This window comes from Chiloscyllium plagiosum, chromosome 29 (assembly GCF_004010195.1).
Source record: "Chiloscyllium plagiosum isolate BGI_BamShark_2017 chromosome 29, ASM401019v2, whole genome shotgun sequence".
In the NCBI taxonomy this organism is placed as follows: domain Eukaryota; kingdom Metazoa; phylum Chordata; class Chondrichthyes; order Orectolobiformes; family Hemiscylliidae; genus Chiloscyllium; species Chiloscyllium plagiosum.
Window position 1 is genome coordinate 7,805,437 of NC_057738.1, and position 13,145 is coordinate 7,818,581.

The window sequence follows — 13,145 nt, forward strand, 5'->3', positions numbered from 1 at the left end:
TTTTTCTTTCTCCAAATTGCGACTTCAGAAATTCAAAGGCTTTCTTCAATGAAAGTTCTTAGCCTTACATGATTCCAGCAAACAGATCTCAAATCTTTAGTGGAAGTTTAGACAGAGAAAAGGGACAATTATTCCTTACTGCTGCTGGCACTTTCTGCTCTTCTGCAAATACAAGCTTCAGAAGCACACAAAGAGCTTGTACCACCTGCCTTTCCTTCAGTTTGTAAGTAGAGGTTAAAAATCTTGTGGAGTCCAAAAGGAAACTGATCAGCTGATGGAGTCATACAGCACGGAAATAGATTCTTTGGTTCAACTAGTCCATGCTGAACATGATCCCAAACTAAACTAGTCCCATCTTCCTATGCTTGGCCCATAGCCCTCCAAACCTAAACTATTCATGTACTTATCCAAATGTCTTTTAAACATTGGAACTGTCCGCACATCCACCACTTCCTCAGGAAGTTCATTCCACACATGAATCACTCTCTGCCCCTCAAGTCTTTTTTCAGTCTCTCTCCTGTCACCTTAAAAATGTGCCCCTAGTCTTGGAATCCCCCATCCTAGACAAAAGACTCCTACCATTAACCCTATCTATAATCCCTCATGATTTTATAAGGTCACCTCTCAGCCTCCTATGCTCCAATGATAAAAGTCCCAGTCTGTCCAGCCTTTCTCTCTAACTCAAACCTTCCATCTTTAACATTGTGTGATGGCCCAAGTAGGTAAATTATTTGGTGTTCCAGCCGTTAACTCATTGATGGTTCATTTCCTCCATTTGATGAGATTGTGAGGAAGCAATTACCTCTGAAGATGGCCTTTTTCTATACAAAAGTGTTGGAAAGAAGGAATCTGGTGATGTTGTATACCTCAGCCACCTTAAAGCAAACCAGTTCTTGGCATATTCTGTCCATTGGAACTATGTTTCTTCAAAGATTAATGATGAATTACAATGAGAAAAATAATATTTGGTATAGCGATCAATTTGGTTCTCAAATTGGGTTGTTGTTGGATTACCATAGTTCCAAATAATTAGATTTGAGTTGAAACTTTATTGCTGGAACAGCACAGCAGGTCAGGCAGCATCCAGGGAACAGGAGATTCGACGTTTCGGGCACAGGCCCTTCTTCAGGAAGAAGGGCCTGTGCCCGAAACGTCGAATCTCCTGTTCCCTGGATGCTGCCTGACCTGCTGTGCTGTTCCAGCAATAAAGTTTCAACTTTGATCTCCAGCATCTGCAGACCTCACTTTCTCCCCAAATAATTAGATGCCAATTTCTAAATCTGATGATCAATAATATACTATAACTAATATAATTGATTAAATTGATTCAGATGATTGACTTCATAGCTGGTTTCTTATCAAGATGTTCTATGTAGAAGTATTTATTAACCGATAGAGTAACAATCTTCCTTTAATTGGTGAATCTGCATTTGCTGATGTTTACATAGTAATGTGTTTCAATACTAGCTGTATGACCAGATCAGTTTTGGGGCTTGTTTAGCCAATAATTTTAACAATTTTCAAGGGCTAGTGTGATCAGAATTCAGGGTTGCTGAACTGCTATGCTGTAATGCTATTGTCCACACCAGCTCTGCACTGATGTATGCTATTCTTTTCCCCCTTTACTGCTTTCCTTAGCTTGGTCACTGTGTAAGTACCCTCCCTGCCTTTTAACCACTGTAGATCCAGTAAGTGGCTTCCTTATCTATCTGTCAGGATTACCATTAGAACTGTTTGGCACAGATATTTTCTGCAATAGCATTTTTGGCTCAAGTCTAGTGTTTGATGAAGTGTTGGGCAAGTCCCATTTGATCATTTATAGAAAAATGCCTTTTTGTTCGTGTCAATTTACAGTCTATGTTGTCTTGATGCTACTTGTTCATAAGTGTTCTACTTTTTTGAATGTAAAAATCTGCATATTGAAACAAGTCGTGTAAGCAAACGTTCATTAGAAATTTCTAGGCTAGAAATTGTCAAGTCAATTAATCTACATTAATTTTGAGTACCATTTACTGTTTTCAAAATAGGTTTTCACTTTTATATTCAATTTCACACTCGCATCTAATTTTTTTAGCTGTTAAATGTACAAGTTTCATAAATATTTAGGTGGTATGGTGGCTCAGTGGTTATCACTGCTGCCTCAGTGCCAGGAACCCAGATTTAGTTCCAGCCTTGGGTGACTGTCTTTGCACATACTCTGTGTGTGCATGTGTTTCCTCTGGATGCTCCGGTTTCCTCCCATAGTCCAAAGATATTCTGGTTCGGTGGATTGGTAATGCTAAATCACCTTGATGTTCAGGATGTGCAGATTAGGTGGATTAGCCATGGTAAATGTGGGGTAACAGGGATAGGATGAGTAGTTGGATCTGGGTGGGATGTTCTTCGGAGGGTCGGTGCAGAATCAGTAGTCTTTGATTCTATGATTAAATGCAATCAATACAAGTCTGTAAATTTCATATCACTTTTAAAATGTATTTAAATCAATATTGCTATTGAACATTAGGTAGAAAGTAGTCGGAAGCCAAAAGCAGGATTCATGATTTGAAACCCAGAACTTTTAGTGATGCAGAACAAATGGTTAAACGTCTACAGGAATGCATATCTTGTTTTAAACTAGAATGCAAAATAAAAAGTTTCAAAAGAATTAACTGACAGGTGTTACCTGTATTATTGTAAGAATTTTGAAGTTTCCTGGCTACTTCAGGTTGGAACTTCAGTGCAGGAGGGTTGGGAGGAAGAAGTTGACAGAGAAATGTTGGGAGCCTTTGGAAACAATAATATCATTAGAGTAAGGAAGTAATCATTAAGCTTTTTTATTCTTGCTTAATCATTAAAATATGAATCAGGTATCACAGTAACTGCGTTTATTTTGGTCCATTCACCAATTGCTGCTTCCTGCTGTTTTTGCATTGGTTTTGTGTTTGCAGTTTACTCAATTCAAAGGCACTTAAGTCAAATGATCAGATAATTCAAATTTTTAGCTGTAACATCCCCCATTACTGTGCAATTGACATTGCTTAATTTGAATTATTTGATAATCCTTTCCATTTTACTGCAAAATAAAACTATCATGCTGTCTGCTTTTTATTGTTCCTTCTGCATCTCTCATAAAATGCTATCATTAGATTTTAAATTTTTCAGTTGAAAAATACTAAGTGTTCAGTCATCTCTCATTTAATCAGATTTTTGTGTAATAGTTTTGGGGCTTTTGTAGACAGCAGGGTGCAAGATGCCACCATGCTTAACTGCTTTTGTCGAATCGCAGTAGCCTTGAACATCGTTAATTATGTTAGAAATAACCAGTGCATCACCAAATGTTGTTTGAGCTGCATGTCATCAAATTTAAAAGGCATCTATAAGAATTGAAAAGTATGCTTAAAATTGTCTTCTAATTGCAGCCGCCTTCTTGAAAAGATATTGAGTTTGCAAAGTAAACTAAGGAATATACTGCTACATTATATTTCCCAGCAGATGATTAGCAAAACATATTTGTAATACCTCATTGAAACTGTGATAATCATTAAATATTGTGGAATCCCAGTTATTCACTAAAATTAACTCCAAGCTTTTGTCCACAGCTAAGGTCAGGTGGGGCTCAGATTTTAGAAGGTTGCATTGCAGAAATCCATAATATTTCAAAACTGGATATTTCAGACAATGGTAAGAAGAGTTATTTTTGAATTTTCTTACAATGAGTCTCATCTATAAAACAATATAGCTGTTTAATTTCATGTATCATGTGAAGAATTCACTACTAAGTCTTTGCACGCTTCCATAAACCAAATGAAATCTCAGTAATACTTGTGCCATTCAAACCTTTGAGTAAATTTATTTTGGAACTAGCTGCATTTTGTATTTGTTAAACTAGACTTTTTCAATGTAGATGTAAAATATTTATCAACAAGGATTATCCCTTCCTCCACTCCTATTATAAAATATCTTATTTAAACCTATTATCATAGTCAAACTTTGGGACAAATACTCTGTTTAAATAAAATTTTAATGCATCTTTCTGGGCAGGTGATAACACTGATAATTTCTACAGGTATCTGAAATAAAGATCCTGAAAGCAGGAATAGGCTATTTAATGATCAGGTCTATTCTGCTATTGAGTGAGACAATGACTGATCTGGAATCTACTGCGAATAGCTGGCCTTGGCTCCAAATTCCATAGTACCTTCGGTTAACAAAAATCTATCCAGTTCCAATTTAAAATTAATAATTCATCTGGCATCAGTTTCTGTTTATGAAAAAGCAAACCCAACTTGTAGCAGCCTTTGTGTGTGGAAGAATGATTCAAATTTAAATCCTGAAAGATGTGTCTGTCATTTTTGAACTATGCCTCCTAGTCTCAGACTCTCCAACCAATGGAAATGGTTTCCTTTTATCTAATCTATCCCTTTATTGCTTAAGTAATCTTAAACAATGATCAAATCAGCCTTTATAGCCCAGTTTGTGTAATCTTGCTTCATAATTTAACCCTTGGTGTTCAAATACGATTATGGTAAATTGTATATGCACTTCCTCCAACATGGGTGTATCCTTCTTAAGAATCTGCACTCAGAATGGCTCGTCATACTCTAAGTGTGTCCTAACTAGGGTTTTGTGTTATTCAAACATAATTTCCTCCACCCCGCCTTTAAGTCGTCATTTTCTAGATATAAAATCCAGAATTGTTTTCACTGTTTGATTATTCCTGTACTCCCCCATGAAATTTTAATGATCCTTGTACCTGGATACTTAAGCCTTTCTGGAACTTCATTTCTACCTTTTTTTACCACTTAAAAAGTGTAGAACAAAAGTATTTTCTAGGTCCATATAGGCTTTGCCAACATTGATGACAGCTTTGCTCATTTGCTTAAGCTGTTAATCACTTTGTAACGTTCTGCTTCCATCTATACTGCTTGCAAAGCCACATATACTTCTGTTATTGGCAAACTTGAATATAGCTTTTAGTCCTATCATTTGAGTTGTCAAATATGATGAGTTGGGACCCCAATTGTTTTACAAAAAAACGAATTACATCTTGTCAATTGCAGTTCCTGCTTATTACATTTGCATTCTGTCTCCTGCTATGGAGTTAATTTGCGAAATAATTCCATATGCAGTAATCTGTCTTGGTTTCCATGAGTGTGAACTAATTATCAAAACTGTTCTGGAAGTGTATATAAAGAACATCCTTAGACATTTCCCTGTCCACTGCTTCAACAGACCCTTTGAATTATTTAATCAGGTCCATCAGGAACTACCTACCAATGTGCATTAGTCAGGGCTAAATGATAATAGGGTAGGGGAATGGGTTTGGGTGGGTTAGTCTTCAGATGGTCGTTGTGGATTTCTTGGGCCGAAGAGTCTTCTTCCACACTAGAGATTCTGTGATTCTATGGTTTTATATCCATGCTGGCTATCTCTCCACAGCTGAAAAGTTTCAAGCATTCAGACCCTTAAATCTTCCTTGTAGACACTAAGTTCTTGACAGTTAATATTTGGCTAACAGATTTCTCAATCACTTTTCTTAAAGTAGTGTACAATATGAATCTAAAGAAACAGTTTTTTTGAATCAGCAATTCTGTGCAGATGATTATAAACTAAAATTAAAGCAAAATACTGCAGAGGCTGGAGATCTGAAATAACAAAAAACACCAATGCCCAAACAGCAGATTATTGAATTATTTATGTCTGCTGCCTACTCGGGTTTACTTTATACATATTGAGTGCTATGTTTCTTACATTATAGCAATGACTGTAAGAGTAGTTAATTGGTTTTGAATCACTTTGTGAATCCTGACATTTGTGATGACCACAACATAAATGCAAGTTTTTTTTTTCCCCCCTTTTCCTTCTATTTGAGGACAGCTGACCTCTGTCACTGGGCAGTAAAATTAAGGTCACCCTCTCCCACAAAATAATCAGCAGCTAACAACTCCAGTTACACTGTTGGCTGGAGCTCCAGTGACACAAATATAGAAAGCAGCTGTTTAGGTGGATTGCAACATTTCTGTATCTACTTTCCAGTTTAACTTCGAGTCAAAGTTGTAGAAGTCAAGGATTTACTGTAAAGAAAATGCATGTTTATAATTTAGTTTGCATCACATCCCTATATCCAGCTCTGCTGTCCTGTCGACTGTTCTTTGCATGTATGCTTTCTGCTACATGTACACCAAACCATTGATAAGATTGGAAATGAACATATTGCAACATTTGTTTTAGAGACTGTGCAGCCTGTTCATATTTACAACATGTAACCTTCTTTTGTACAGGTTTAGACTCCGATCTTGCTACTCTCGTAGTGTGGATGGGCAAGAATAGGTCAATTCGCCATCTAGCCTTAGGCAAAAATTTCAACAATATAAAGACCAAGTAAGTAAGTTTTTGTGGATACCCAACAATGAAACAGACTAATAAACATCAATTTTATTGTCTCCAAGTAAATTCATTATTTACTTGATTGTCCTAACAGTCTGCATAACAGAAATATCTTATTTAACAAAGTTTAATCTTGTTCCATACAAGAGAATTATTTTACTGTGCCAGTGCAGACATGATGGGCCAAATGGCCTCATTTTGCAGTAACAGTTCTGTGATCTTTTCCATTTACTTTTTAGAATCCAAAATATTATTTCACAGTGTGGCTGGTCTGATCCTCTGGCGGATGTAGGATCAGAAGTAGACCATTCAGCCTATTGAATCTGCTTGTCATTCGATAAAATCATGGCTGATCTGATAATCAGCTTCACTTTCCTATAACCTTTGATTCTCTTAATTATTGAGATGTTGTCAATCTCAGCCTTGAATATACTTTAATGGCCAACCTCAGTAGCCCTCTGCAGTAAAGAATTCCACAGATTCGCAACCTTCTGAGAAAAGATTCTTCCTCTTGTCTGTCTTAAATGGTTGACTCCTTACTCCGAGATTCTGCCTTCTAGTCCTAGATTGTCACACATGGGAGATCAACCTCTTAGCCTTTACCCTGCCAAGCCTCCTATGAATCTTGTGTGTTTCAGTAAGATTTCCTATTTTTCAAAACTCTAAAGAGTACAAGCACAACCTATCTAACCTCTCCTCTTAAGAGAGTCCTCCATATCTGGATCAACATAGTGAACCTCTTCTGCTTGGCTTCCAATACTAGTATATCTTGCTTTATGTAAGGTACTAAAACTGTTATCTGACTCGCACCTCATATAGTTTTAGCAAAATCTGCATGTTTTTCTAATCCATTTCCTTTCAAATGAAGGTTAGCGCTTATTTGTCTTTCCTATTGCCTCCTGAACATGTATGCTTGCTCTGAGTGTTTCATGCATTAGAGCCCTCTTCAAATCCTTCTGTGCTACAGCTTTTTGCAGTTGTTTTCCCATTTAAATAATATTCACCACTTCTATTCTTTCTGACAAATTGCATAATTACATTTTTCCCACTTCTTTTTCTATCTGCTGAATATTTTGCCAACTCGCTTATCCTGATTTGCCTTCCTAGCTAGTTTAATATCATCCACAAACCTGGCTATAGTATCTTTACGTCTCTCATCCAAGTCATTCAAATATAATATTTTAAATAATTGTGGCCCCAGCACTGATCTTTCTGGCACGCCACTAGTTACAGGTTGCTATCCTGAAAATGTCCCCTTCATCCCAACTCTGTCTTCAGTTAGTTAGCCACTCCTTTAGCCAAGTTAATGTACGGCCTCTAACACCATGGACTCTTATCTTATTAAGTAACCTTATGTGTGGAATCTTATCAAAGTTTTGGCATTTTTTGAAGATAGAGTGATTTTGCCTGTTCCTTCTCAACACTTGAAAGCCTGCTGAGTATGACAGTATCATGACTAGATTTATCCAGTTGTTAGAAGCAAGTCTGATACACAACCTTGAGAATCTTGTAGAACCAACTGTTTATATGATTGAGGTCCTACAGGATTTTATGGCTATGGGTTAGCTCTGTCCGAGCAGTATGCATCTTTAAGAAAATAAAGTACTCTTAAAATACTTTTAAGAAAATAAAAATGTTAGTGAATTTAAGTACCATTTTTCATATTTCAAAATGTTGTGTATCAAGTTGTGACCTGCAGGGTTGGTCCACTCTATGATCCTTCAATCCAGGTCTTGTATTGCTGTAGGAAAGCTCTGGAGATCAGGCAATCACTTCAGGAAGAGGAATTGAGTCTTGCTGGTTACAGGAAGTTACAAATTATTTGGACATTTCTGACCTGAGTTGGGGTTTGAACCTGGATTTTCTGGTGAAGCGGGGACACCTACCACTGCTCCTGTGACTACAACACGACAGTGGTTAAATAGTGTGTTGACTGTTACTGTTTAGGAAGTTTCTGGAGATGTGCCAGTATTAATGGAATGGCACAACAATGTAGAATGTTACAGCACAGTACAGGCCCTTCAGCCCTCGATGTTGCGCTGACCTGTGAAACCAATCTGAAGCCCATCTAACCTACACAATTCCATTCTCGTACATATGCCTATCCAATGACCATTTAAATGTCCTTAAAGTTGGCGGGTCTACTATTGTTGCAGGGGGCAGTGTGTTCCATGCCCCGACTACTCTGAGTATCTGACTACATCTGTCCTATATCACCCCTCAATTTAAAGCAATGTCCCCTTGTGCTAGCATCACCATCCAAGGAAAAAGGCTGTCACTGTCCACCCTATCTAACCTTCTGATTATCTTCTATGTCTCAATTAAGTCACTTCTCAACCTTCTTCTCACTAACAAAAATAGCCTCAAGTCCTTCAGCCTTTCCTTGTAAGTCCTTCCCTCCATACCAGGCAAAATCCTAGCAAATTTCCTCTGAACCCTTTCCAAAGCTTTCACATACTTCCGATACTGTACGCAGTACTCCAAGAGCGGCCGCACCAGAGTTTTGTTCAGCTGCAGCTTGACCTCATGGTTCCAAAGCTCAATCCCTCTACCAATAAAATCTAACATGCCATTTGCTGCCTTAATAACCCTATCAACCTGGGTGGCAACTTTCAAGGATCTATGTACCTGGACGCTGAGATCTCTCTGCTCGTCTACACTACCAAGAAATCTTACCATTAGCCCAGTACTATGCATTCCTGTTACACCTTTCAAAGTGAATCACCTCACACTTTTCTGCATTAAACTCCACTTGCCACCTCTCAGCCCAGCTCTGCAGCTACTCTGTGTCCCTCTGTAACCTACAGCATCCTTCATCGTTATCCACAACTCTACCGACATTAGTGTCATCCGCAAATTTACTAACCCATCCTTCTAAGCCCTCATCCAGGTCATTTATAAAAATGACAAACAACAATGGACCAAAAAAGATCCTTGCAGTATCCCACTATTAACTGAACTCCAGGATGGATATTTCCCATCAGCCACCACTCTGTCTTCTTTCAGCTAGTCAATTTCTGATCCAAACCGCTAAATCACCCTCAATCTCATGCCTCTATATTTTGTGCAATAACCCTACTGTGGGGAACCTCATTAAACGCCTGACTGAAATTCATGTACACCACATCAATCGCTTTACCCTCATCCAGCTGTTTGGTCATCTTCTCAAAGAACTCAATAATTTTGTGAGGCACAACCTACCCTTCACAAAACTATGTTGACTATCCCTAATTAACTTATTCCTTTCTAGATTATTACAAATCCTATCTCATTTAACACTTACCAACACTTAATGGACCAAAAAAGATCCTTGCAGTATCCCACTATTAACTGAACTCCAGGATGGATATTTCCCATCAGCCACCACTCTGTCTTCTTTCAGCTAGTCAATTTCTGATCCAAACCGCTAAATCACCCTCAATCTCATGCCTCTATATTTTGTGCAATAACCCTACTGTGGGGAACCTCATTAAATGCCTGACTGAAATTCATGTACACCACATCAATCGCTTTACCCTCATCCAGCTGTTTGGTCATCTTCTCAAAGAACTCAATAAGGTTTGTGAGGCACAACCTACCCTTCACAAAACTGTGTTGACTATCCCTAATTAACTTATTCCTTTCTAGATTATTACAAATCCTATCTCATTTAACACTTACCAACACTTTACCCACAGCCAAAATAATGCTCACAGGTCTATAATTTCCAGTGTTTTCTCTATTCCCCTTCTTGAACAAGAGAATAACATTTGCTATCCTCCAGTCATCTTCTACTGTTCCTGTAGACAATGACAAAATAAAGATCAAAACCAAAGGCTTGGCAATCTCCCCCACGGCTTCCCAGAGAATCCTAGGATTAATCCCATTTGGCCTTGGGGGGTCTTACCTATTTTCACACTTTCCAGAATTGCTAACACCTCCTCCTAGTGAGCTTGACCACATCATCTTTTCCTAGTGTGAATACCAACACAAAGTATTCATTTTGTGCTTCCCCTATCTCCTGTGACTCCACGAACAACTTCCCTCTACTATTCTTGATTGGCCCTAATCTTACTCTAGTAATTCTTTTATTCCTGATGTACCTATAGAAAGCTTTAGGATTTTCTTTGATCCTGTCAGCCAATGACTTCTCATGTTCCTTCCTGGCTCTTCTTAGCTCTCTCATTAGGTCTTTCCTGGCTAACATGTAACTCTCAAGTGCCCTAAATGAGCCATCACATCTGATCCTCACTTAAGCTGCCTTCTTTCTCTTGACAAGAGATTCAACTTCTTTAGTGAACCATGGCTCCCGCGCACAACTTCCCACCTGACCGATACATTCTTATCAAGGACCCACAGTAGCAGGTCCTTAAATAAGCTCCATATTTTGTATGTGCCCAAATGAAAAATAGTACTCATGTCACATTTTAGGAACAACCTTAGAATCCAGTGGGTGTGGAGGTGATAATAGCTAGTTTTTAAGATAATGATTGTATCTCTTCATACATTTGTGCAGTACTGGCTCTATAGAAGTAAGAGAAAAATATTACTTCAGCTCTGATGAAGAGTCAAATAGACTCAAAACATTAGCTTGCTCTCTCTCTCTATGGATACTGCCTCACCCTCTGTGATCTCCAGCATTTGTTGTATTCAGTACAGATTCTGGAAATATTGAGTTCAGTTTGCTCTTTGAGGAGGTCAAACTAACATTTACGTGCTTTAAATCATAGAAATCTGAATGGACAATGGACAGTGGTGAGACTGTTGTATCCTGTCAAGATTTTGGGTAGATTTGTATATTGCTACAATTCGAGGATAGTCAGTGGATCCAGCAGTTTTCTCATCTGGAAAACAATGTATCTTCATCAGTTGCTGTGATTGCAACTGTATCTCCCATCAGCATGATAAAAATAACTAGTGACATCAACTAGAAATGCATTGCATTAGTACATGATTACTCTTTATATTTGCTTGAAGTGTAAGTGTAATGATATTTTCAGGACATAAGTTGATATAGATAAAAATTAACTTGGAAAACTCTTGAACTGACATGTTTTGAGATCCTTTTAGACCTTGTTGATGGCTTTATTTCTTGGCCCTGGTCCTTTTTGAAGTTATACTGAACAGGATAATGAACACCAACAATGAGTAATCTTCTGAACTGTGTAAAAAAATGTTTTAAAGAATAAAAACAGACTGAAAGTAGTGGTGTAGCATCTTTATTTGTTGTGAATGAGATTTACCACAAAAGCACTTGGTTTTGGCAATTGGAGAGCAAACTACTGGAGCTTGTTTATGCATACAATAATTAGTTTGCCCCTTTCTGCATTAAATTTGTTACAAAGACATCAGTGTGTATTTTTGTAAATGACATTCTCCTTTCTCATGCGTATCACTCAACTTTCGCCTTTCACTGAATGGAGTGTGTAATTATAGTGGGACATGTTTATACTGACAAGTTCCACTATTAATGTGAATAAATGCACTTATAATGGGAATCTATAAGTAAGAGCAAAATAGCATCACCATGCCCAAATCCAATTATTCATTTTCTCTCGCCTCAAAGACTACAACTTCTAACTCCCTCTGATATTTAATTATGTTTATGTTACTGTTCGAAAACGTGATATCTCTTATATTGTTGCTGTCACAAAATATATCGTCTATTGAAGAACAAGTACTCAATGAAATCTGTAGAGGGTTTACCATTCATTTTTAAACTCTCTTGGCTTTGTCATTAAATCCCCAACTTATACATGCAACTGTATCTAAATGCAACTGAGTCTTAAAAGATTGTTGACCCGTTATTTGGAATTACAACTTGTATTTTTAATATAAAATCTGATTTTCTTTTCCAAAGAGAACTTGTTGAGTAGATTGAACTTATATTTTCTGGAGTTTGAAAAAAAATGAAGTTGATTATTGAAACTTAGAAGATTCTAAGTGATTTGACAGGGGGATTTGAGAGGTGGTTCCCTTTGGGTTTCCTGAGAACTAGGGCCGTAGTCTTGGAACAAGGGATCAATCATTTTGAACTGAGATAAGGAATTTATTCAGAGTTGAGAATTTTTGGCCAGGGAAGTGGAATTGAGATCAAAGATAAGCAATGATCTTATTGAGTAGTAGAACAACTGAATAGAGCACATGGCTTGCTACTGTTACTTCTCATCCTACAATTCATCTCTTCTGCTCAGTCTCATATTTTATTTGCTAACATTGCTGTGAAGCATCTTAAAATGTCAAAGACATCCTATAAATCCACATTGTTAAAATAATAATAATGGCTGTTTAACATTTACTTTCGCTGATATACTCACTTTTCGACTTGTAAGTGCTGTTGTACTTAGAGTCATAGAGATATACACCACGGAAACAGACCCTTCAGTCCAACCCGTCCATCCTGACCAGATATCCTAACCTAATCTAGTCCCATTTGCCGGCACTTGGTCCACATCCTTCCAAACCCTTCCTATTCATATGCCCATGTAAATGCCTTTTAAATGTTGCAGTTGTACCAGCCTCCACCACTTCATTTGGCAGCTCATTCCATATACGCACCATCCTCTGTGTGAAAACGTTGCCCTTTAGGTCCCTTTTATATCTTTTCTTTTCTTACCCTAAACGTATGGCCTCTAGTTCTGGACTCCCTACACCCCAGGGAACAGACTTTGTCTATTTATCCTGTCCATGTCCCTCATGATTTTATAAACCTCTATGAGGTCACCCCTCAACCTTTGACACTCCGGGGAAAACAGCCCCAGCCTATTCAGCCTCTCTCTATAACTCAAATCCTTCAACCC

The 13,145-nt window shown here is 37.8% G+C and overlaps 1 protein-coding gene across 8 annotated transcripts in view; it reads left to right on the forward strand.

The window, feature by feature from the left end:
* Positions 1 to 13,145, forward strand: part of LOC122564345 (F-actin-uncapping protein LRRC16A-like) — a 460,598-nt gene that overhangs the window by 285,759 nt on the left and 161,694 nt on the right. For 6 of the 8 annotated variants that reach the window (XM_043719093.1, XM_043719091.1, XM_043719092.1 and 3 more), the window contains exons 18-20: positions 1,639 to 1,650; positions 3,579 to 3,660; positions 6,261 to 6,360. In XM_043719093.1, coding sequence (XP_043575028.1) covers positions 1,639 to 1,650; positions 3,579 to 3,660; positions 6,261 to 6,360 — 194 coding nt within the window. The remainder of the gene's footprint in view (positions 1 to 1,638; positions 1,651 to 3,578; positions 3,661 to 6,260; positions 6,361 to 13,145) is intronic. The other 2 variants (XM_043719088.1, XM_043719090.1) reach the window with 1 other exon arrangement.